This window comes from Ursus maritimus, unplaced genomic scaffold (genome assembly GCF_017311325.1).
Source record: "Ursus maritimus isolate PB19 unplaced genomic scaffold, ASM1731132v1 scaffold_3, whole genome shotgun sequence".
Taxonomy (NCBI): Eukaryota; Metazoa; Chordata; class Mammalia; order Carnivora; family Ursidae; genus Ursus; species Ursus maritimus.
In genome coordinates, this window is record NW_024425563.1 from 57784130 (window position 1) to 57808438 (window position 24309).

At 35.2% G+C, this 24309-nt stretch overlaps 1 protein-coding gene across 1 annotated transcript in view; it reads left to right on the forward strand.

Moving 5' to 3' along the window:
* Positions 1 to 6482, forward strand: part of MEOX2 (mesenchyme homeobox 2) — a 64708-nt gene extending 58226 nt beyond the window's left edge. The window contains exon 3 of the mRNA XM_008686357.2: positions 4957 to 6482. Within this exon, the coding sequence (XP_008684579.1) occupies positions 4957 to 5181 (225 nt within the window). The 3' untranslated portion in view covers positions 5182 to 6482. The remainder of the gene's footprint in view (positions 1 to 4956) is intronic.
* Positions 6483 to 24309: the final 17827 nt, after the last annotated feature.

Sequence of the window (24309 nt, forward strand, 5' to 3'; positions counted from 1 at the left end):
ATTTCTTTTAATTATATGCAAAATGTTTGATGACCCAATTTCCTAGAACTTGCGGTATTGCTCTAAGTTGCTAGGACAAAAATTTCTGATGCCACCAATACCAAGAGCATGAGATTCCCAGAGGAAAGAAATAATTTGCTATAATAATTATGTGGCAGTAAAGCCATGTGAAACACGGACTGTAGGGGTAGAGTTCTTTACTATATCACGGACCATTGGGAGAATCTCTTAATAGTGAATTAGCAATGATACCAACTAGAACAGCAAACAGTTTAAGAATATTCTGTAAAATATGAAGCTAATCTTTATATCAAAGCTTTTATATATAGTCAGTAAACTGTTACTTAGTCATGTTTCTTTTCCTAACTCTGAATGTCTTGAGGGCAGAGACTTTATCTTATTTATTTGTACATTCCTTGCTCTAACCCCTCCCGTTTTTGATGGAACACAGTAACTGTTGCTAGATATTCACTAATATCAACTATATGAATGAATAAGTGGAGCTTGAAAGTCACCAAGGAAATGTGAGATTAATTTTACTCTGTCTCGTTTATAAATGCAGATTATTATATAAAATGCATGTGTAAACTTTAATCAAAATAAATAGCATATTTAGTTTTAAAAAATGAAGTGTCAGGCATTTGAATGATTATACTTTAGCTAACTTACAAACAAAACAAAGCAAAAGCTGTTTTTTTTCAATTCAACCAACGACGCTGGATTATAAAATGATACTAAATTAAACTATAGCTTATTTGTTTATAAAACTTTGGTATTAATATTCTAGTGGAAATATTGATTTATAATCTGGGATTACTTTTATAGATTTGTTTTTAATACTGTGATGCTAGTAGAAAAACATATGCTTTTCCCAAAAATCTTTCTCATTTCAATTCACCTCAATATTTTATAGTATATTTGAAAATAAATCTGGACACAGACTTTTGATATTTTGCATTCTTCCTTTCCAGTTTTTTAAGAGGGACCTATCATGTATTTGTTGCTGTTTTTTATTCTGATAATTTCATGGAGTTCTAGTATCAAATATATAATTTAATCTCTAAAGAAAAATAGTATATAATTACTGAATGATTATTAAGTGCTTTCACATACATGCATGTATGTGTCTTTATGTATTCATATATCCATACATGTATGTATGCATATGTAGCTACCTTTGAAAACTATGAAAGTCTTTTATCCGTTTTAAAAAAAAGTGAAGTGACAAATTTTCACATGGTAACAGAAAACAACACAAAATAGCCTATATGCCTTCTAAAATCAATACCATATTCTTACATTTATCTCATTTAGAATTGCACATAACAGGTTTTATACTGTTATTATAGAATTACTGTACCCCTTCTCCCAGAAGAGGAAATAAGTGTAGATTTTAAAAGAAATCTATTCCTCCTATTTTCTGCCAAGATTATTTTGACTGAATGTTTTAGCTCTTGGTGACAATGATGATGATGTGTTTCTTCCATCTGGAATTGTCCATGGAGAAAATGTCCCTATGGAGAATCTTGAAAGGCTCATTATTCCAATATTACAAATATGAAAATTGGGGTAGAGAGAAGTATAATTTTCTCAAATTCACACAGAAACTTAGAAGTGAAGCCACGAGTAGAACCCAACTCATGTGGAAAAGATCTAATGCAACATGCAATGTCAAGCTTGCAAAGGTAATTAAATTGAGTAGTATAATTACCTAAATTATAGTACAGGAAATAGTGTCATATTTACAAACCTAATTATATCGAGTAGGAGAATTACATGAATGATAGTAATCATATGGATGGAGTTCACATACTTTATATGCCTTACTTTTCTATTCCAAATTCTTAAAAAGTAGGAGTTTGAAATATAACAGGAGCAACAACACCAAACGCCCAGTCTGAAGCTAAACCACCCCCAGGTTTAAATTCTGGAACTCCATTTTCCCCTCTGTGTAATCTTAAACAAGTTACTTAACCTTTGAGTCTGAACTTCCTCATCTGTAAAATCGGAATAACGTAAAAGATATCTGGAAAAAATTGTGACTACTAGAAATAATGCATAAACAACACCTATAGTATAGTTGCCTAGCTTTAAATAGGTATATAATAAAAGGTAACTACTGATAGTTTGGTTATTAAGTAATAGTAACATATGAACACCCATCAGCTAGTTTTCATTGTTGTTGTTTTTAAAGTTTATTTATTTATTTTTTAATAGTCTCTACACCCAACACGGGGCTCAAACTCACAACCCTGAGATCAAGAGTCTCACGCTCCACTGACTGAGCCGGCCATGCAGCCCAGTCAACTAGTTTTTAATCAGTCTTCTTTTACTACATTTTCTGAGTTTTTAATCCATCTTTTTCAACAATTTCTTATATTTTTTAATTGTCAAATGGATTAATATATATAAGAGTTACGTATGATTATAAGAGTTCAATTATGGCCTCATAGGCCAATGAAAATCCAGAGTTGAGAAGTATCTTACTTATTTATTTATTTCTGGTGCAAACATCTGAGGAACTGTACTAATTTTGATGGAGTATTGTGATTTGAAGACCACTAAAATAAATACATTTTTGGAAATTTAATATATTTCTCTTCACCTTCTCTTTAGCACTGTGCATTTACAGAAATTGATACTGTTTTTTAAATGAAAATGGAGGATATTCAAAATATTTCTGAAGTAGACTAAAACAGAATTATTTCTACCAGATATGAAGACTTATTATGAAATGTAATAATTAAGACTGTGATTTTGTCATAGAGTTAGAAAAGTTGAGTGCATCAATAAAGCTATACATACATGGAAATTTAATTTTTGATGGAGTTGAAATAGTGATCACTGGGAAAAGGGTGGATTCTTTAATAAATAGTTTTGGATAACTTGTTATCCATAAGGCATAAAGGAAATTTAGATCTTTTCTTTGCACTGTATACTAAGTTCACTATTTTATGAATTAAACACTTCAATTTGAAATGCAAACCTTAAATTTTTAACAGAAGACATAGAAGAATATCTTAATGACCTCAGCAGAAAGAGGGTTCTTAATGAAGACATAGAAGTGATAGCAATTGATAAATTTGAGTGTATTAAATTTTAGGGTTTCTGATCATCAAAAGACACTTTAAGGAAAGGAAAAAGACTATAAATTGAGAGAATATAGTAGCAGCCATATAAGTGCAAAGCATTAATTTAGCATTCAGAACATATTCTAAAAGTCTGTAAGGAAAAAAGGAATTACAAAGAATTCAATGTAAATAAGACATATAGAGGCATTTCATAAAAGAAGATTTAAGCATCATTTTAAAGATGTTTTATTTCAGGGATGCCTAGGTGGCTCAATCGGTTAAGCGTCTTCCTTCACCTCAGGTCGTGATCCCGGGGTCCTGGGATCGAGCCCTGCATTGGGCTCCCTGCTCAGCGGTGAGTCTCCTTCTCCCTCTCCCTCTGCTGCTCCCCCTGCTTGTGCTCTCTCTCTATCTCTCTCAAATAAATAAATAAAAATCTTCTTAAAAGAGGTATTTTATTTCATTAGTCATCAGGAAATGCAAAGTAGGAACATGGTAAGATAACATTTATAGTCATATTGGAAAAAAAATTGGTAACTCCAAATAACTCCAAATGTTGATGTAAATGTGGGTCAGTAACTGCTCTTACACACTGGACTCTATGTGTGTAGGTGGGGGGTAAATTGATGCAACTTTGGGAAGCAGTTTTTCTGTATTATCATGTTAAGGTGAATGTTCATATACCCTGCGACCCATTGATGCGATCCCTGAATATACTCTCAGAGAATTTCTATCATGTGTTTATCAGAACACAAATGTGAGAATGTTTATAGCAGCATCATTTATAAAAGGGGGAAAACAAGAAAAGTGCCCACGGACGGAAGAATGGATAAACTGTGGTATATTCACACAGTGGAATCGTATTCCATCATAAAGAATGAATGATTGAAGTCTCTTGGATCAACATGGATAGGTCAAGAAGGATGTAGTTAGAAACATTCTATTTTGATAAACCTAAAAGACAAGCAAAATTAAACAGTACTTTTTCGGGTCACATGTTGTGCACAAACTGTTGTTTATGTTCATTTGCTTGTTTTATATAAAGGCTTGGAGATGATAAGCACAAAATTCAGGCTTGGGGTAACTCTGAGTGGAGTACTGATCAATGCAATACAAAAAGGACTATTTAGCTTAATAAGAATATACAATGATGAGAAACGCAATGTGAAAGGAATATAAAGTTCCTCCAAAACAAGAAGATGAAATGATGCCAATATTATTCTGGTTCGGAAAATAAATGGTCATTTAATGCATATTTATTTAATTTTTTTGTTTGATGATATATATACTTCAATGTATTAGGCAAAACCAATTAAATTTTAGAAGGAAAACTTATGTCTACAAAGCTGTTGTGAAATCTATATATAGTTTGAAATATATAGTTTCTAAGATGAAATCAAAGCTTTGTGAATGTAATGGCACAGAATGGTCCTTCAAGTTGTAGCTTCCCCAGTAGCTCTCTGAGTATGTTTTAAATTGGTTCAGGAATGGACAGCTAGATGTCAAGTCAAAAAACTTTAGAGGAAAAAATGTTTGACCAAGATAATCATGAAAATGTTAGCTGATATCCATAGAAACACTTTATAAAGCCAAGTACCTTTGAGCAACCCAAAATGACAGTTCTCTCCCATCTAGTCTTCTTATATTGCATGTCGTAAAATATGAAATATAGTGCTTTGTATGCGTCTTCTGAAAGTTTTAATCACTATCATAAATATGGGATCTGGTTAAATTCAGTGCTGGTTTATTTTCATATTCACTCCTTCAGTGTCCTTGTCTAAGCCTTTGAGAGGCTATTTTTACATTGACGACCCAAAAGGAGGGAAAAAAATGCCATTTCATTTTCTTTTTTTTTTCTTTTATTTGTTCCTTTTCTTCGTTAAAGGTCAAAGTCTGGTTCCAGAACAGGCGAATGAAATGGAAGAGAGTAAAAGGAGGACAGCAAGGAGCTGCCGCTCGAGAAAAGGAACTGGTGAACGTGAAAAAAGGAACCCTTCTCCCTTCAGAGCTCTCGGGGATTGGTGCAGCCACCCTCCAGCAGACAGGGGACTCTCTAGCAAATGAGGACAGCCACGACAGTGACCACAGCTCCGAGCACGCACACTTATGATACACAGAGAGGATCTGCTCCCTTCTCAGGAAAGAAATGTCGTGATGGCAAGCCTTACTCAAACATCGTTTACACAGAGAGATGACTATGACAGCGATTTTTTAATATTATTCAATTCAGGCATCTCCAGTCTGTTTTTCATTTTCTGATTTATAGAGGGTTTACACTAAGTGCCGCTTATGAAAGATGCTTCCACGGTGAAGATGGAGGTGAACTTGCTTTGACTATTCCAGATGTGTGGGTAGTGTGTGTGACAGTAAGCAGGTATGTTTGCTTTTGCTTGCACTGAAAATTAAATTGCTATCAAGAGCAAACTATGAGACATTTTAATTCAAGATGCCTCCAGAGTGAAGATGCTGAAGATGAACTTGCTCTGAACATTCCAGATGTACGAGGTCATGTGTATGACAGTGGGCAGGTATTTGCTTTTGCTTGCACTGACAATTAAATTGCTATCAAGAATAAACCATGAAACATTTTATCCTGAATAGCCACAGTGCCTGAAATCACTCTTAAGTGGATAAAAAATGTATTTTAACTCTGTATATATTACCCTTAAGTCATTTTCCTGTCTTCACTAAGTTTAGCGATGCATTCATATTAGCTGATGAAAACAGGCACTCACGATGACAACCAGAACCAGCTTCCTGTCTGTTTATACACTTTGTCATCCCAGAAACAATCAGCACGTGCTTACTTGTGTTCAAGTAGAGGAAAATACATTAGCGTCTGATAGGACATATTCTTGTACCACAGACAAAACAAATCTTATGTTGCATTTTCTATCAACTGCTGCTAATACATTATTATAAAACTTACCTAGCTCCTCAATTCTTCCTATCTTATAGCTTGACAAAAAATTTAGGATCATAGGCAAATCAGTTAACTTACAGAAAGAGCTTTGTATGACAGACTTTGTCTGATTTTATTTCTTCAAAATGCTAGCTGTTATATGATTAAATTAACAAGAAAAAAGGTTTCCCCTTGATTGGTGATGCCATTAGACAAGTTGCAAAGCAAAATTGATTTGTCAAGTTGGTAGAAAATAAATTTCTGAATGTCTTCAAATGAGATTTGGTAAAAACATTATTTTTTTCATATATGATGTATTCATGCAGAACAACAATCTTTGTATTTTGTAAAAAAAAAAAAAGTGTATAATAAATGATCCTTTGTAAATAATTTTGGTCTCCCTACTGTGATTTCCTAAATTTTTACAGGTCTTAATGTAAATACTTAAAGTCCCAAATTCATCTGCACTTGTGTATTTCCAGATGGTCATAATAAATGAATCATCTACATTTTTTCCCTCTGGTTTCTGAAATTTTTTACTATAAAAAAAAATCAGTCCTTGGGTAATCAAAGAGCATCTAAGAATACATTAATACTAAGCCACTTTCCTGATTTGAAGAATATGCCAAATTGATTTTTTCATGTATTTTATGTCATTGAAGACAAAAGGAGAAAAAGTAATATTATTTGCCATGATGAGGTGAAGGGAACAGTAGTCACACATTTTGAAATTTACATATAATGGATATGAATCCATTGATTGTTCCTAAGTTAAAACATCCAGAGTTTTTGATATGAAAATAAGCTAAATAGGCTAATCCAAATTCTCAGTCCTAATGGACATTATAAATGTAAGAAGTTAAGGATTATACAAATGTATTTTGTTTCATGCATGGTTGCACGTTCACTGGATATCTAAGTCCTACTGATAACTTTATAACACTTTTTCATTTGTTCCATACTGCAACCTAAAATGTTTAGAAATACCCAGCAGCTCCCTCTCCCTCCTAATTAATTCAAAATAGAAATAGAGAAAACTAATCAGTAAAATTTTCCAAAACCTCATTATTCAATTAATTTAAGTTGCTTTAGAATGGTGAGACTGACAAAAAATAGATTCGAATGATCTCAATTTACTTAATCCAGCATGATATATAGAGAGTATTCAAGAAATTTTATAAATTAGATTGTTTATATCACACTTTTTCCTTTGTGTAATAAATGTTATCACAGCAGTTAGCAATATTTCTAAATTGACTTTGGGGGCGAAGACCATTTACATTGACACCTTCTGGGCATAAAACAAAGACTCTTTTATCAATCACTTGAATGAATACAAAGTGTATTTTTACTGATGACATCTACTTGGGTGGACTGACTTTATTGTAAGATTTAAATTCAAAACATCTTGACAAATTGGAGAAGTGGGAAGATATAAATCGAATTGAGTTCAATAGGGACAAAGTGGAGGATAATTCATTGCGGCAGGAAAATAATTTCCAGAAATAAGAGGAAAAGACTGCTTAGGAGTAGCTACAGAGAGAGCTAAGTGTTGTGGCCAAAGAAAAAGATATAAGAATTACAATTTTGTATGATAAATGAAGTAGGAAAAAGTGATTCTGAATAGATATGACATTTAGGAAATGTGAGGCATTTGTATTATGGACTTTATTAGAGAGTTGTGAGCTCCTCTAAAATGATGTACTGAAATTTAACTCCAGAGACCATAAAGAATCACTAGGCAGGAAGGCCCACTGGCTGACCAAAAGGGGGCATCATTTTATTCTTAATAGATTAAAATGATCACCATATAAGATGCTGGAACATGTTAGCACAATGACGACACATCCACAAGTAAACAAGCAGGCTAGACTCATTTTAATTAGAACTTGCTATCTTTCTGGAGTAGTTTTGTAATATTCTATCTTAAAAGTGGTACATAGGTTTGCTAGGTAATACCTCCACATCGTTCCTGAATTAAAATCCTCTGAGGAAATTTAAGATCTTCTCATGTACTATCAGGTTTAATTACTCCAGAAATGGCAAAACCTGAAAGAACTCTATTTGTTTTTATTCTGCACTAGGATCCTGGCTTGCCATGGTATCTTTTCACATAATGCCCTTTTCATATAATTCTGTCTCAGAACTTATAGCTCTGTGGAAATTTATAATAGCATGAAAGTACCTTTCTCTGAAAATAGTATGGAATCATGGTTAGAGTGATTTTTCCAGCAGGATTCAGGGGGATGAACACTACAGAGTTTTTCCAAAAGCTGATCCACATATTTTTAACTCATTATTAACACGACCCCAATTACCCCTTACTTCCCATATTTACCTAGGGTTGTCAGCCTGTATTTTCCCTTTCGGAGATCTAAGACCTGAGTCCCCCCCCCCCTCCCTTTTTTTTAGAGAACTACAGGCCCTTAAAATAACACCAACACAGTTTTTATACACTCTTGAATGATTACAAAATAAATGTAGTAATGACTCATAAAATTCAATAATAGCTTTTCTTAGGATAATAAGGTTAAAGGGCAGATAGAAAAGGTAAATTATTAGAATAAATATTTTTTGTTTTAATGCTACTAGTTTCCAATAACCTTTTAAAAAAACTACTAGCATAATTATAATGGCAAATGCTAATTTTCTTCTTAGGGAAGTTTAGAGGAAACGATGGAACTAAAATAAAATCAGTAGCAAGACAGTAGTGTATCAAGTTAGTGACTAGAAATATCTACTATAATATGTTTTCACCTTAATGTCTAAATATACTTAGGCTGATGATTTTTAAGAATAAGTCACTTATGCCATGACTTATTTTCTAATAAAATGTCATTAAGAAAATTCAGTTAATATTTGAGGTGAGTGGTATGTAGATTACAATGCTATCAAGCCCGAATACTTAATTGATATAGTTCTTAGAACCCTTTGGGGTTATACTGTAATTATATTTTCTTGGCAGCTTCTTTTGTTTTATTTTTTCAGTAAAATGCAATCTATAAATAAAAATAAATTCATAGCTACTTAGAAATTAACATTTAGTTTGATATTCAGAACATTTCAAATCTTATACATATTAGGAATCTGCAGCATTGATTTGCAAAAACTAAAAGTGTTATTAAAGTGTTCATAAAAGTGTTATAGAAGTGGGGTTCCTTGTTATGTTTCCCTATTTCCTACCTAAAGGTGACCAGAATATTGAAGAACAGCCCTTCTCATGGATACCTCAACATTTCTGCTTTCAGTTCTTGCAAAATGGTGCTAGAGGTAGTAGACAAAGGAATAAATGACTCCAGAAAAAAGATTGCTACAGCAAACTCTGCAAACCTATAAATATGTATTTTGGGATTTAAGTATGGCTTTTCTCTAAGTAATTTCTGCTATGTATTTTTACAATATTCTCATCTTGACATTTAAAATGGTTAAATATATTAAGGGTACATTTCAGAGGGTAAACATTTTTTCTTTTATATCTTATTTTTCACTTCAATAGCTTTTATTCAGAAAATCCAGCTTCAAACCACAGTCAAGAAAATAATCAAGAAAAATTTTGTTTGGATAACAATGTATTCAACCAGCTCAGTAAATCCCCATTAAAAGATTGTTTACTCTTATGAAAGATGGTTTCCAGGGGCACCTGGGTGGCTCAGTCTGTTAAGCTTCCAACTCTTGATTTCTGCTCAGGTCATGATCTTAGGGCCATGAATTCGATCCCCATATCTGGCTCCCCCTGAGTGGGAAGTCGGCTTGAGATTCTCTCCCTCCCCACCTCCCCACCCCGAGTGCGTGCGGGCGCTCTCTCTCTCTCTCTTTCTCTCTCTCTCTCTCTCTCTCTCTCTCGGAATTAAATAAATAAATAAACAAACGACCAAATAAATTCTTTTTAAAAATATGGTTTCCAGAAAAAAAACTTCCAAAAGAACGAATTTGCAAATACAAATTATCACATCCACTACATGTAAGGAGTGACACAGTGATTCGAGTCTATAGTAATAGCAAATTTGGGCTGTACTTCGTATTTCTGTCCTTTATGAACAAATGAACTGCTGTAAACATATATTTGATTTAAATGAAAAAGAAATCACATGACTTAGGAATAATTACACTATCCTAAAATTACTTAAACATAGATTGTGTTTCTTCGTATGTGTGATATTGAGAGTTGAAAACAGTAAATATTATTTTGGGTTTTTTTGTTTAGTACAAATGCTAATTTTGAAAATATATCGCTACTTGCCCAGTTTGATGAAATGTCACACCTACATTATTTATTTAAAATCAAACTTTTAATGCTTTTTAATTATGTGCACGGCTTTCACTTTCTTGAGTGCAGGGTTTAATTTTCTTTGGATTTGCCAACATCACATCATAATTTAACATTCTGATATTACAGAATTAGCACAGTAGGCCCCCTTACGCTGTTTTGCTTTCTGCAGTTTCCGTATCCTCCGGCAGCTTCGGGTCTGGAAGCAGACGCTCCTCCTTCTGACGAATCATCAGAAGGTTAATCCTAGCCTAACTTTACCTCAAAGTGCCTACGTCACTCACTCCGGCCTGTCTCCTCACGTAGGCGGTTTACCATCTCTGGATGTCCGGAGAAGGGTGAGTACGCTATGATGAGATATTTTGAGAGACACTACATTCACATAACTTTTATTACAGTATATGGTTAAAATTGTTCTATTTTATTATTACTTATTGTTGTTAATCGCTTGTCATGCCTAATTATAACTTACCATAGTTTTGTATGCCTAGGAAGAAACAGGGTTTGATACTATCGCGGTTTGAGACATTTACTGGATGTCTTGGAATGCAGCCCCTGTGGCTAAAGGGAGACATCTGTAAATGAAAGAACTTGTTCAAAATAATTTTACCTTAATTTTTCTTTAAATGATTTTTCCAGATTACCTTAGCAAATATTTGGTTAATGTCGAATTCAATTCACTAATTCAGTCAACAAATATTTGTATACTAATTATATGTAATGTTCTGCTCCATCATTTATTTACAGCGTTACAGATTTTTGTTAGCATATGTCTTATCACATTTGGATTGATTGTGTATTCAGCATTTTTGAGTACTTATTCAATCCAGTTCCATTTGGGCAATGCAGGAACTCATTTATATCCCCTGAGTGCTGGGTAGGGGCAGACATAGCTAGCTGCACCTGGCTCATCTTTAAGAGAGGGCGTGCTTAACAAGGGCTGGCTGACATTATTGACCCAGCATTTCTGTGTTTTCAACTATCATTTTATTTCTTTCAGAAGATTTTCAAGGTACTGTAGCAAAACTCACAGTGATTCTGATCATTTACACTCCATATTTGAAAATTTATTTTGATGACTGATGTGGGAAACCAAGGCAAAAGAAAAATTAAATTTCCTTACTACATACGCCCCACTGAGAAGTCCTTGAAACAGGCAGAGTAACATTCCTCTAGGAACTCAGCTGCCTCAATGTTAATACTTTGCTAAAGGCAAGAGGCAATCTTAGCCCTACTCCCAGGATCCTGTAAGTGTATTTTAATATATAAAAATTTCTTTGGAAAAAATCCCTTTATCTCTACCCCCCAAGATACATTTTAGTAATCATCCCTGAAGCATATGACCCACTGATATGCATCTGAAGGGTCTCATGACTGAGTTTAGTAAAAACTAAACTCATTAGTAATAATGACCTTTACTAACAATAGGTAGCCCCCTAGGATCCTGGAAACCTTGTTTCCAAAATACCTGGGAGGCTTACGCTCTCCTTAACCCCCTCCCAACTTGGAAGTATATAATGAGCCACTCCTCACGACCCCAGTGAAGCTCTTTCTGCCCAAGGCCCCTTTCCCCATCCTTTAATATAACCACCTTTTTGACCCCAAAGACATCTCAAGAATTCTTTCTTGGCCATCGCCTTCAAACCCTAACATCTTTCCTACATCACTGGTTATTATTTTATTGCTGTTTCTTTGAAAAAATATATATATTTTAAAAGTTTGTTAGACTATTACAGGGAATTTTACTAGATCATAAAGCAAGTTTCTTGTAAGTCATTCTTTTAGAAATTTGAGTACACCTGTAGTTTTCTGTGTCTTTCTTACTAATCAATTATAAAGATAATTTTAAAGTGACTTTTAAAGATGTTCAAAATAATTTTGATGAACATGTTCAAAGTTAAAGAAAAGTCATTTGCAATTTAAAAAAAAATCATAAATAAAGCCATATGAAACAGTGACTCTTTGTCAAACAACATTGACGTTCTAGGTGGTTCCCTGGGCTGGAAGACAGAAGAACTGGCCCACTTAAACCATTCAGGGAAACCTGACTCATGAAAATAGCTGCTGTTTTTGTTTCCTTTCTTCTGCTGTAATCAATTCTCCACACTGAAGCCAGAGTGGTTCCTTTAAAATGCAAATCAGATAAATAAGTGGTTCATGGTGACTTTGTAAATGTAACATTTCAAGTGAAAGCTGTAGTCTATAATGAAACACTTGTAGACATTTAAAAAAGGCAATCAGAGCATGTCCCTCCTTTACACAAAACACTCCAATGGCTTAGAATAAAAATCAGTAGAGAAGGAAGGGAATAACGAAGTGGGGGTAAACAGAAGGGGAAATGAACCATGAGAGACTGTGGACTTTGGGAAATGAACTGAGGGTTTCAGAGGGAAGGGGGTAGGGGGATGGGCTAGCCCGGCGATGGTTATTAAGGAGCGCACATATTGCATGGAACACTGGGTGTTATACGCAAACAATGAATCATGGAGCACTACATCAAAAACTAATGATGTATGGTAACTAACATATAATTAATAAATAAAATAAATCAGATCAAATCAAATCAAAACCCTTACCTGGGCTTCAAGACAGTCAGATCAGACCACAAACTGGTGACTCTTCTTGTCAGCCAGTACTTACTCTGCATGGCCTCAGCTCCAGTCACTCTTGCTTCCTGCCTACATATGGTCACCTTGAGTATTCTTCTCTCTCATTTAGGGCTTGCATTCCCTGGTCCTCCTGCCTGGAATGCTTTTCCGTCATATATATCTTGGATTTAGTTCCTCGTTTCTTTTAGGTCTCTACTTCCTTTTAGGCCACCCTTAATCTTCTTAAATAAAATGGCACTACTTGTCACATTCTACCACTTTAATTAGTATTGTTTTTTTCTTGTTAGCTTTAGGTAACTTTCTGCTTAGTTCCTCCTCTTACTGATTTCACGCTTCATGAGAGCAGGAACTTTGTTGTGTTCACTGCTGTGTCTCTAGCATCTTGAACAGTTCCCAGAAGCCCCAGCCTCTATCTTGGGTTTTTGTGAATTAGAAAAGGGCACTCCTGCCTCAAAATATTAGGATGCCAACACCTGGTGACCATAGTGATCATTGTAAAGCTATATGGTTATTGTGAGGCGAAGGACACCTCCTGGAGATATGCAGTGCATAATGTGCACAATTATTGACCGACTCTGCTCTTCACAGGTTGTAGCAATCAATCAATATGTGTTGAGCTAATCTATTCAAAGACATACCTGTAAATCTCAATTACTTGTAAAATGTAGCTCTGAAACATATTTTTAATGGCCATTATAAGGGTGTCACAAGCCAAAACAAAAGTTTGGTTGTAGTCTTTGAAATTGTGCAAAAAATATATCAAGTCAGATGAGACTAAATAGAAAAGTTAAGGAGAATAGGCTCTAACAGATGTTCACTTATGGTTTGAGAGAAAAGGGAAATTTTGCTTTTGCTCAGATGTCTGTCTTGAAATTCTCACAATTTTTTGCAGACAGTTTGGCTGGCTTCCAAACATACATCGTTGCTTGTCTGGTATGAGGAATGCCATCTGTGCAGTATGGAAGTCCTTTTTCAGAAATGGACTGCTAATTACCCTCTGGGCAGGTGCTGTTAAAGTGAAATCAGGTGTCAAGCTTACAGTGGTCTAAAATGACTATGTTTTGTTGAAAAAGAATGGCATAATATTGTAAAATGGAATTTAAGCATAGCATATAAGCATTCCATTTTGGGGTGTTGCAAAGGTCAGATTGCATAGCAAAACTGTAAGACTTTCAAACTACTTCTACCGTCAACAATGGAATAGAGCTTTACAGTAAGTTAGGGATATAGGCTACATCAAAATTATATATTTCCTACTAAAGTATCTTCCCAGTTATATTTTTTTCTGAAAAGTCCATGAAAGAAGAACAGTGAGATGAAAAGCATAGCCACCCATTCCAAAATACATAAATTCATTTTGCAAAATTAGTCAAAATTAGCTTTAAATAATTATTAAATGGAACCTATTTTATTATCAGAGTAAACAGGCCTCAGTGGAGGTTTTTGGCTCCCTCCAGGGCAAAATGGCCAATTTATTTCCTTTAAATATATTAATTAAAAGGAAGTATTACAGGCTTTCACAGTTTTACTACAGACTCATGATGACACACTCCTTTGATATGGTGCTAACTCATAAAGCAAGGTAGAAAAATCTCAGACAATTTTTAAAGTATGAGTATAGAGATGTCTACCACAATAAAAAGTCTTCCTTAGCATTTTAAGAATCTAAATTTGTTATTGCTTTTTGTGTGTGACCTATCTGCTATTTGCAATATAATTAATGCATTATATTATCTAATCCCTACAGCAGCTCTCTTAGAGTCAATTATCTCCTCTGTCCTTGGCTACAGTTAAGATAATTGTGTTCAGTAAACTGAAGTGTCCTGCCTAAATTCTCATGCCACTGAATGGCAGAGCTGGGGCTCATAATTAAAGCTTTTGAACCCCAAAGGCTGTGTTTTATCTATTTCAAGACAAATATATTAGGTCGAAAGATTTCCCTTATTAGCTCATCTAATCTCAAAGGAAAGGTCATTAGCATAGTAAAATCTCATCATTTACATACTTCTTGGTCTCAGCTAGAATTTCAGCTACTGTAGCCACAAACAGGGCCATAAACAGGAGGTTTAAAAGACTTCTCCTTCATCATGAATTTAGTGGATCTGTTAAAGCCAAGAAACTTAAAGCAAGAAGCTTATTCTTATAACCAATTCAATTGCTCAGTTATCTTGTTTCTCATCCCACAGTGGATTAGAATTATCAAATAAGACATGGGAAAGATATTATTGCCAGACGCAGGGCTATGAACTGGAAGCTTACATATCAAAGGAGAATACAGAAAAATGATAAAAAGTAATTTGGAGCTGTTTAAAAGATAGACTGGGGCATATTATAAGGGTTTATTTGAGCAAGAAGTGATTCAGATGGGGTAATGCCAAACTGAAAGTGGTTAGGAGCAGTCCCCTGACAGGAGCTGGGGGGAGACACTTTCATAGAGAAGAGAAGGAAGCTAAGTAAGGAGATTATTGATTAGTTATAGGTTAAATTCCAGTTGGCTGTTTGTGATTGGATGGCCTTAGCATTTTGATTTTGTAACCTGGAGGCATTTACAGGCTTAGGTTTTCGTTTGCTTACTTGCATAGGCTGCCATGGCATTAGAGCCACATCAGTCTAACAGCCTATAAGTTTAATTAATTTAACAGAGCTAATTGCAGTTAGATTAAAAAAATCTGTGTTATAGTATGATTTGATTATTAAGATGTGTTAAAAACAAGACAAAAGGCCAAAAATGAAGTGCTAAGCCCTGTCACCACAGTGAGATTTAATTACAGTTCCAGTTCTTCCAGAAATGAAATCTTAAACCAGTCAAAAAGGAATCACCGGATGGGCACTAGTTAGGCAATCTGCCTGATAGATCCCTGCCATCTCCTTCAGGAAAGTGACTTTGCAATAACTAGCCTGCTTTTCCACCTCATGTAACTTCCTTATTCCTGCTCCCTTCTGCCTATAAAAATCCTTCATTTTATATGGCTCCTCAGAGCTCTTTTCTATCTGCTAGATTGAACCGGATCTGAATTAAATTTTGATCAAATAAACTCTCAAAAATTTTAATGTGCTCAGGTTATTTTTAAAATAGCTCTAGGGTCAGAGGAGGAAACCAAAGGAGACCCCCAGTGGGCTTCCAGGAGCAGTGGGTTTCTAGAAACAGGTAGTGGCTGAGCCCCTGAGCTCATAGTTTTCTCAGCCCCTAGAGGTCGTGGGTAGGTCTCTCTCAGGTCCTGACTCCCCACCTTTTGCATTTTGTGCTTTTGGACTTTGAGTATTTCTTTTTCTAGACTGGGTCCATAAGCTGGCCAGAGTCAGCGTGGGTCCAGCTTAGAAACCACACTGGGTCTGGTGTGAGACTGGGTCCAACTTAAGCTGGAATTGGGTTCAGTATGAGGCCTCTGGTAAGTAAAATTTTGTTTTAAGGCTGAACAAGCAGTTTAACCTTAACAAAGGTAATCTTGAATTACAGTGGCCACAGTGGAGAATTTTTCACCTAGATATGCTTATCCATTTATAAGGTGCCCTAGAGAAAAAGGGGTCTTAGCCAAGCACTCACTGTAAAGGGTAGAAGGGAAGTTACTTTTCCTTCTGTACAGTTTTTGGTGACCAAGATGAGATCCACTGAGACACCCCACTTGCTCCAGAGCCTGCAGAGGGCATCCTGGGAAAACTGTAGAAATCAGCGAAGGGTGAGAATTCTCATCAAAGTCAGTTCTCCCAGATCTCTGTCTGTGGTGCCAGGTCAAGAGAAAACATTTGGGAATTAGATCTTTGAATTGTGACTTGTGATTTTGCTTTCCGGTACCCATCAATTGTGGATACTTTCTCTGTCTTTTATCTCATTTCGTCAAGAGAGAAAGGTAAAATTTTACATTGTTCCTTTCAGATTGGCAGGCAGAAAACATTTTGGGAATTAGATCTTTGAATTGTGACTTGTGATTTTGCTTTCCGGTACCCATCAATTGTGGATACTTTCTCTGTCTTTTATCTCATTTCGTGTCTTAAGAACTTGACCTTGCTGCCTGATTAGGGTATGTGGGTTCTTGCCTGTGCAGGCAGACCAACCGTGAGGTTGGTGGCTCCCAAAATATAGGCAGATAGAGTTTTGGGTCTAACTGACTGTTGGCAGGGCGGAATGGGTGGCAGTTATCTAAATCTTTCTTTTGGTTATCTTTGGGTGTAGCTCTGGGTGTTGGAAGGGTAGCATCATTTGCACCTCTTTAGGGATTCCTCTTGTGTATGTTGGATTTTTCAGTACTGACAGGAATACCTACTCTTTGTCTCAGCTGAAACCGGACAAAATACCTGAAAGAATTTTTTAAAGTAGCTCTATGGTCAGAAGCTGGTCAAATTGGAAGCTGATATTCTGAACCTGTTAGGAACATTTTTTTTAGCTTTTCTTCCTTAAACTTCAATGAAACTATATACCCAGAGAAAAAGAAAAATATTCTGAAGCCTTTGTTGAGGGATTTACTAAAACATTACAAAGACACAGAGTTCTAAATCTAGAATATAGGAATCTTTTGACTTCCATCTTAGTTGAAGATCTTCTCCCTGATAAAAAGAAGCAAATTGAGGATAATATAGTTGGATAGGTGGGTCAGCCAAAATATTATTCAGATTGCGACACAGTTCTTTGAGGAATTAAAAATAGCTGCACTTGTCTTACAAATTGAGTCTTTATAAGGACAGAAATGCAGCTCTAGAAACAATTCAAAGTCCACTTCTCCTTTTTACCAGTATTATAAAATATTGGGATTTATTTATTTATTTATTTATTATTTCAATTCAAATTAGATAACATATGGTGAATTATTGGTTTTAGGAGTAGAATTTAGTGATTCATCACTTAACATTTAACACCCAGTACTCATCCCAACAAGTTCCCTCCCTTTTTTTTTTTTAGATTTTATTTATTTATTTGACAGAGTGAGACAGCCAGCAAGAGAGGGAACACAAGCAGGGGGAGTGGGAGAGGAAGAAGCAGGTTCATAGCAGAGGCGCCTGATGTGGGACTCGATCTCAGGACTCCGGGATCACGCCCTGAGCTGAAGGCAGACGCTTAATGACTGAGCCACCCAGGTGCCCCAACAAGTTCCCTCCTTAATACCCATCACCCATTTAGTCCATCCCCTACCTACCTCCCCTCCAGCAACCCTGTTTGTTCTCTTAACTAAAGAGTCTTGTATGGTTTGTCTCTCTCTCTCTGTTTGTATCTTATTTTATTTTTCCTTCCCTTCCCCTATGTTCATCTGTTTTGTTTCTTTAATTCCACATAGGAGTAAAATCATATGGTATTTCTCTTTCTCTGACTGACTTATTTCACTTAGCACAATATACTCTAGTTCCATCCCTGTTGTTGCAAATGGCAAGATTTCATTCTTTTTGATGGCATACACACACACACACACACACCACATCTTCCTTATTCATCAGTCAATGGACATTTGGGCTCTTCCCATACTTTGTCTATTGTTGGTAGTACTGCTATAAACATTGGGGTGCTTGGGCCCTTCAAATAGCATTTTTATGTCCTTTGGATAGATACCTAGTAGTGCAGTTGCTGGGTTGTAGGGTAGCTCTATTTTTAACTTTTTGAGGAACCTCCATATTGTTTTCCAGAGTGGCTATACCAGTTTATATTCCCACCAACAATGCAAGAGGGTTCCCCTTTCTCCACATCCTTGCCAACATCTGTTGTTTCCTGAGTTGCTAATTTTAGCCATTCTGACAGGTGTGAGGTGGTATCTCATTGTGGTTTTCATCCATATTTCCCTGATGATGAATGATGTTGAACATTTTTTCATGTGTCTGTTAGCTATTTGTATGTCTTCTTTGGAGAAATGTCTGTTCTTGTCTTCTGCCCATTTCCTGACTGGATTATTTATTTTGGGGGTGTTGATTTTGATGAGTTCTTTATAGATTTTGGACACTAGCCCTTTATCTGATAAGTCATTTGCAAATATCTTCTCCCATTCTGTCAGTTGCCTTTTAGTTTTGTGGATTGTTTCCTTCACTGGGCAGAAGTTTTATTTATCTTGATGAGGTCCCAATAGTTCATTTTGGCTTTTGTTTCCCTTGCCTCTGGAGACGTGTCTAGCAAGAATTTGCTGCAGCTGAGGTCAAAGAGGTTGCTGCTTGCTTTCTCCTCTAGGATTTTGATGGTTTCCTGTCTTACATTTAAGTCTTTCATCCATTTTGAATTTATTTTTATGTATGATGTAAGAAAGTGGTCCAGTTTCATTCTTTTTCAGGTAGCTGTCCAGTTTTCCCAACACCGTTTGTTGAAGAGACTTTTTCTTCCATTGCATGTTATTTCCTGCTTTGTTGAAGTTCACCGTATAGCTGTGGGTTCATTTCTGGGTTTTCTATTCTGTTCCATTGATCTATGTGTCTGTTTTTTCACCAGTACCATACTGTCTTGATGATTACAGGTTTGTAATAGAGCTTGAAGTCTGGGATTGTGATGTCTCCCACTTTGCTTTTGTTTTTCAAGGTTCCTTTGGCTATACTGGTTCTTTTGTGATTCCATACAAATTTTAGGATAGTTTATTCAGCTCTGTGAAAAAAAGTTGATGGTATTTTGATAGGGATTGCATTAAATGTGTAGATTGCTATACATTCCTTTGGCTTTTGGGGTCTTTTCTGGTTCTACACAAGTTTTATGATTGTTCTAGTTCTGTGAAAAATGCTGGTGTAATTTTGATAGGGATTGCATAGAATGTGTAGATTGCTTTGGGCAGTATAGACATTTTAACAATATTTGTTCTTCCAATTCATGAGCATGGGATGTTTTTCCATTTCTTTGTGTCTTCAGTTTCTTTCATAAGTGTTCTATAGTTTTCAGAGTACAGATTTTCACTTCTTTGATTAGGTTTATTCCTAGGTATCTTATGATTTTATAAAAGATCTGGAGTTAGGTAACAAAAGCCCTTCCTGGAGAAACTTGCATCCTTTTTCTGTGCATTTGAGGTGCAGTCTCCCCTAGGAGGTCAGAGCCATAAGATCTCTGTTTGTATCTGTCTATGTATTTATGTATGTCTGTGTATATAAAACATTCGATTCTTTTCCTGCCTCCAGATGGTATTGCCAAAACTAATTTATAAAGAACTCTATTTAACTGGCTTAAAGAAAGTAATTAAGAATACTCTCTGGGTGCCTGGGTGGCTCAGTCATTTGAGCATCCGACTCTTGATTTCGACTCAGATCATGATCTTAGGGTCATGAGATCGAGCCCTGCTTGAGTGGAGTCTACTTGGGATTCTCTCTCTTCCTCCCCTCTGCCCCTCCTGCTCCTGCTTTCTCTCTCTCTCTCTCTCTCTAAAATGAATAAATAAATCTTAAAAAAAATACTCTCAGAAATATAGAAACTAACCCGAATGTTTTTCAACTTCATATGGGCCAGGAAAATGTTCAGTAAATAAAAGTTAAAGTTTGTTGTTTTAATTAAAACAGGCATATCTTTAGAACTATCAATATTGAATGTAATGTAGGCATACAACTTTCATTCTACTTAAGTTTACTGAAAGTCAGATAAGTTCATGTTAATCTCTGTTACAGAATTTCTCAGCAAGAAAGAGAACTTAAGGTGATGGTTAACATTTAGCGGCTCATAAAATTTTCATGAGTAATCTAAGCATAGTGTTAAGAACAAGTAAGTAGGGGAGCCTGGGTGGCTCAGTTGGTTAAGCGGCAGCCTTTGGCTCAGGTCATGATCCCAGAGTCCCGGGATCAAGCCTTTCATGCATCAGGCTCCCTGCTCACCAGGAGTCTGCTCCTCCCTCTGCTCATGCTCTCTCTCTCTCTCTCTCAAATAAATAAATAAAATCTTAAAAAAAAAAAAAAAAGAACTAAGTAGAAAAAAGTAAGATAAAAGTCTGTTAATAAGCTTTTCAACAATAATTATGTCTTATAGTATATCTACTTAAAAATAGTTTCCAGAACCTTTTTGCTAACTTGAAATCTTTCAGTTATACTAACATAAGTTACGTGATGAATATTCATTGAGTATCTGCCTCATTTCCAAATAATTTAAAATGCCAAAACATTAAATCCTGAATGCAGGTTCATACACTTTGGACTTCTTTTTACTAAGGAACTAAAGATACTTGGGCCTACCAGTAAACATGTTTTGTGTCGCATTGGAAAATTTGCTATGAAGAATATACTTCTAGAAATTATAAAATGCATTTATAAATTTGCCAATCCACAGAATGCTAGTGTACCAAACAGTCCACAGTTTCTTACTTCTTAGTTTTCATTAGGAATTATGGTTCTAATGGCTAAAATTCTAATCAGTATATGTAATTAAAACTTACTTAGAAATAGTAAGAGTAAAGGAAACAACTGTGTATGAAAAGTAAGTAAGGAAAGTAAAATTACTGGTTGTTCCAGAATGAGAAAAAGGAAAAAAAAAAAAAAACAACAACAAACTTTAGGACAAAAACTGAATGGATATAAAAAAGTTGTAGAAGGTTTGTGGAAAAGGAATCTTGGGAAAGGAATTTTATGTGGTCAAACTGGCTAAGATTGGAATAGACTTATTTAAGTTTTTTAAAAATGAGTTTTAATATCAAAAGCACACTGGTGCAAACCTAGAATCTGGTTTTCTCTCTGTTAAAAGAACAAAGTTTTCTTAGATTATTGATCTACTCTTAATAAGAAATTGTGAACAAAGATTTTTTTTTTTTTTTTTTTTTTTACTTTGTAAGTCATCTGCACAGTAAAGATCTTGTGTTTTACCAAAATAATTTACTACGCTTTCCATTGTCTTTATTAGGCCTCCAATTACTTAAGAAAACCCAGTCTTCTCCCTATTAGGAGAGCTAAGTCTCATTCACACCTGTGTAATCTTCTGTTCTTGTCTTTAACATCTCCTGTTGTCATTTTGGTTAGGTAGAAAATCAAGTATTATTTCATAATGATTGTCAATTCTTCTATATGTAATTTAAAATTTAATAGCAAAATGAAACTATCGTAGCTATATATTTTTAGTGAGTGATTCGGTAGCAAATAAACCATAATACATTTTTTAACTAACATAACCATTAAAATATGCAATTCAACAAAACTATGTAGGATAAAAAACAATGGATTTTACCCAGCATTCATTAATGAGTGATTACTTTTGTGATAGCATAGGACTATTTCCTTATCTAGACCCTGTCATACAATTATCTGTCTAGAGACTCTAGTTCAGTGACTTGTTATGTGTGTTCTTTGCTTATAACTGAATATTTAAATTAATTTATATTAATCTACTTTTGCTCACTGATAAATAATAGTTTTTTTTTTTAATTTTTAATTTTTTCTGGAAGTTTAGATCAAATACAGTACCCCAGGGTCCTGCTTTTACAGGTTCAATTGATTCCAAATGCCAGTGGATTTACCCGTCTTCCATCTGAGTGTATGATTTAGGAGAATTCCCACCTGTGACATCATAGTAAATTGTTGCAGGGACTACTTTCAGTAATCCAGGTCTTTACTGTTTTGGCTAAGCTTTAAAAGAGACAGAGACTAATTTGGTTTATAATATAATTTATCATTCTTCTGTATCCAAGGAGGTAATACAGTGCCTGAAACCTGTCTTAAAGTTTTAAGTTTTTGTCTACACTTACATAGTTATAAAACAGCTTCCCTTAGCAGAGTGTTAATAATTTCTCCCCCATTTTTAGCCCCCCCCCCCCCGCAAAATTTTATCATCCACATCGCATGACAGGAGACTGGAAAGAAGGTTATCAAGAGAGAAGGATTCAGTTTCTACTGAAATCCTCACCCTTTGTCTGAGAACCCCACCCACTCTACTTATAAACGTTTGGCAATTTGTGATATTTTACATATATGAAGAGAAGATTTCATGTCCCAATAAATATCAACACCATATTTTTCCTATGTATCCAATGAGAAAAAAGGAAAACAAAACTCTAAGAAAATAAGAACAAATCCAAAAAATAAGGAAAGGGAGCGTTGTAGTATTGCTAAATGCAGAATGACCGATGCTGAAGAATAGGCTAATCCTGGGGCAGTCAGTACCGTAGATCCCCTGGGGGTAATGAGGGGCTCCAGGATGCCTGCAAACTAGAATGAAGCAAACCTTATGAATATGTAGCATATCACGAATATAATCAAATACTCATCTGCTGTCAGTAGCAAAAAATGTTATTTCTTCCTTTTCTCTTTTATTAGATTTTTTTTTAACTTTGTATTTTGAATTCTTTTAAAGACCCTAAGGAAAAAAGGGGCTACCTTATTATTTGATTTTTTTTTTTTTTTTTTTTCATTTTCTTTTTTTTTTTTTTTTTTTTTCATTTTGGTGACTCCTCCTCCTTCCAAAATTCCATTTAACTAAAAATCTTTCTGGAGCAAGGCAGTGTATAAAAATTAAAAACATGCCAGTTGGTTAACATTTTCTCACCTTCAGGCTCAGTAGTAAATTATGATATTTTCTACACTTCTGTCATGGCTTTCCACTCTGAAACTGCTCCCTGAACTTGATATTGTGACTGCATCTAGACTCTACTCTACCTTGTCCTTGGGAAATATCGATGGGTGAGAAGGTGTGAGGTGGGTTTTCCCAATGTCAGTATTGGTGGATATATTTGACCACAGAATATGTTAAGGCTGAAGGAACCAGAATCTGCTGATGGTCGTAAATCAGTTGTTAACAAGTCAATGTTGGAGCATAGACTGAAGTTGGAGAGACACAGGGAGGTTGGCCCCCCATCTCCCCAAGTATTTATTATTTATTTATTTATTTATTTATCTTTAAGATTTTATTTATTTTTGGGGGGGGGAGAGAGAGAGAGAGAAAGGGAATGAGCAGGGGGAGGGGTAGAGGAAGAGGGAGAATCAGACACCCCGCTGAGCAGGGAGCCTGACCTGGGACTCCATCCCAGAACCCTGGGATCATGACCTGAGCGAAGCCAGAAACTTTACCCACCGAGCCACCCAGGCGCCCATCCCTAAGTATTTAAATTGCTCTGTTTCAAGACTATCACTTTAAGTTCTAACCTTTGAGAGCACATTTTTTTTTCTAGGATATTACCATATTATAAATCACTCAGTGATAATTTTTCCTTGTGAGACAGGAACTAAGAGATGGAAATACAAATTATTTATTTTCATAAGTATGGGAAACATGGCAAGAAAGGAGGATTTGAATAAAGATGGAAGATGAAAATTCTTAAGCTGTATTTTGTAATTTTGCCATAGTAGCTGAACCAGATCAATACAAATGGTGCTTTATACACACATAATTTCATCTGACAGATTTTTAGTTTATATTTTTAAATCAAGCATAATTTCTTATTTTTCAATATCATACCCCTGGCTTTCCACTAGAAGTTCATAGTATGCCTTACACCGAATTTAATGTTAGGTTTCCTTTTCTTTAGTGAGCATGTTTGCTCTCCATTTCTCCTTCTATCTGGTGTCTATATTTGTTTTTTGTTTTAATTTCTTTTTTTATTATTA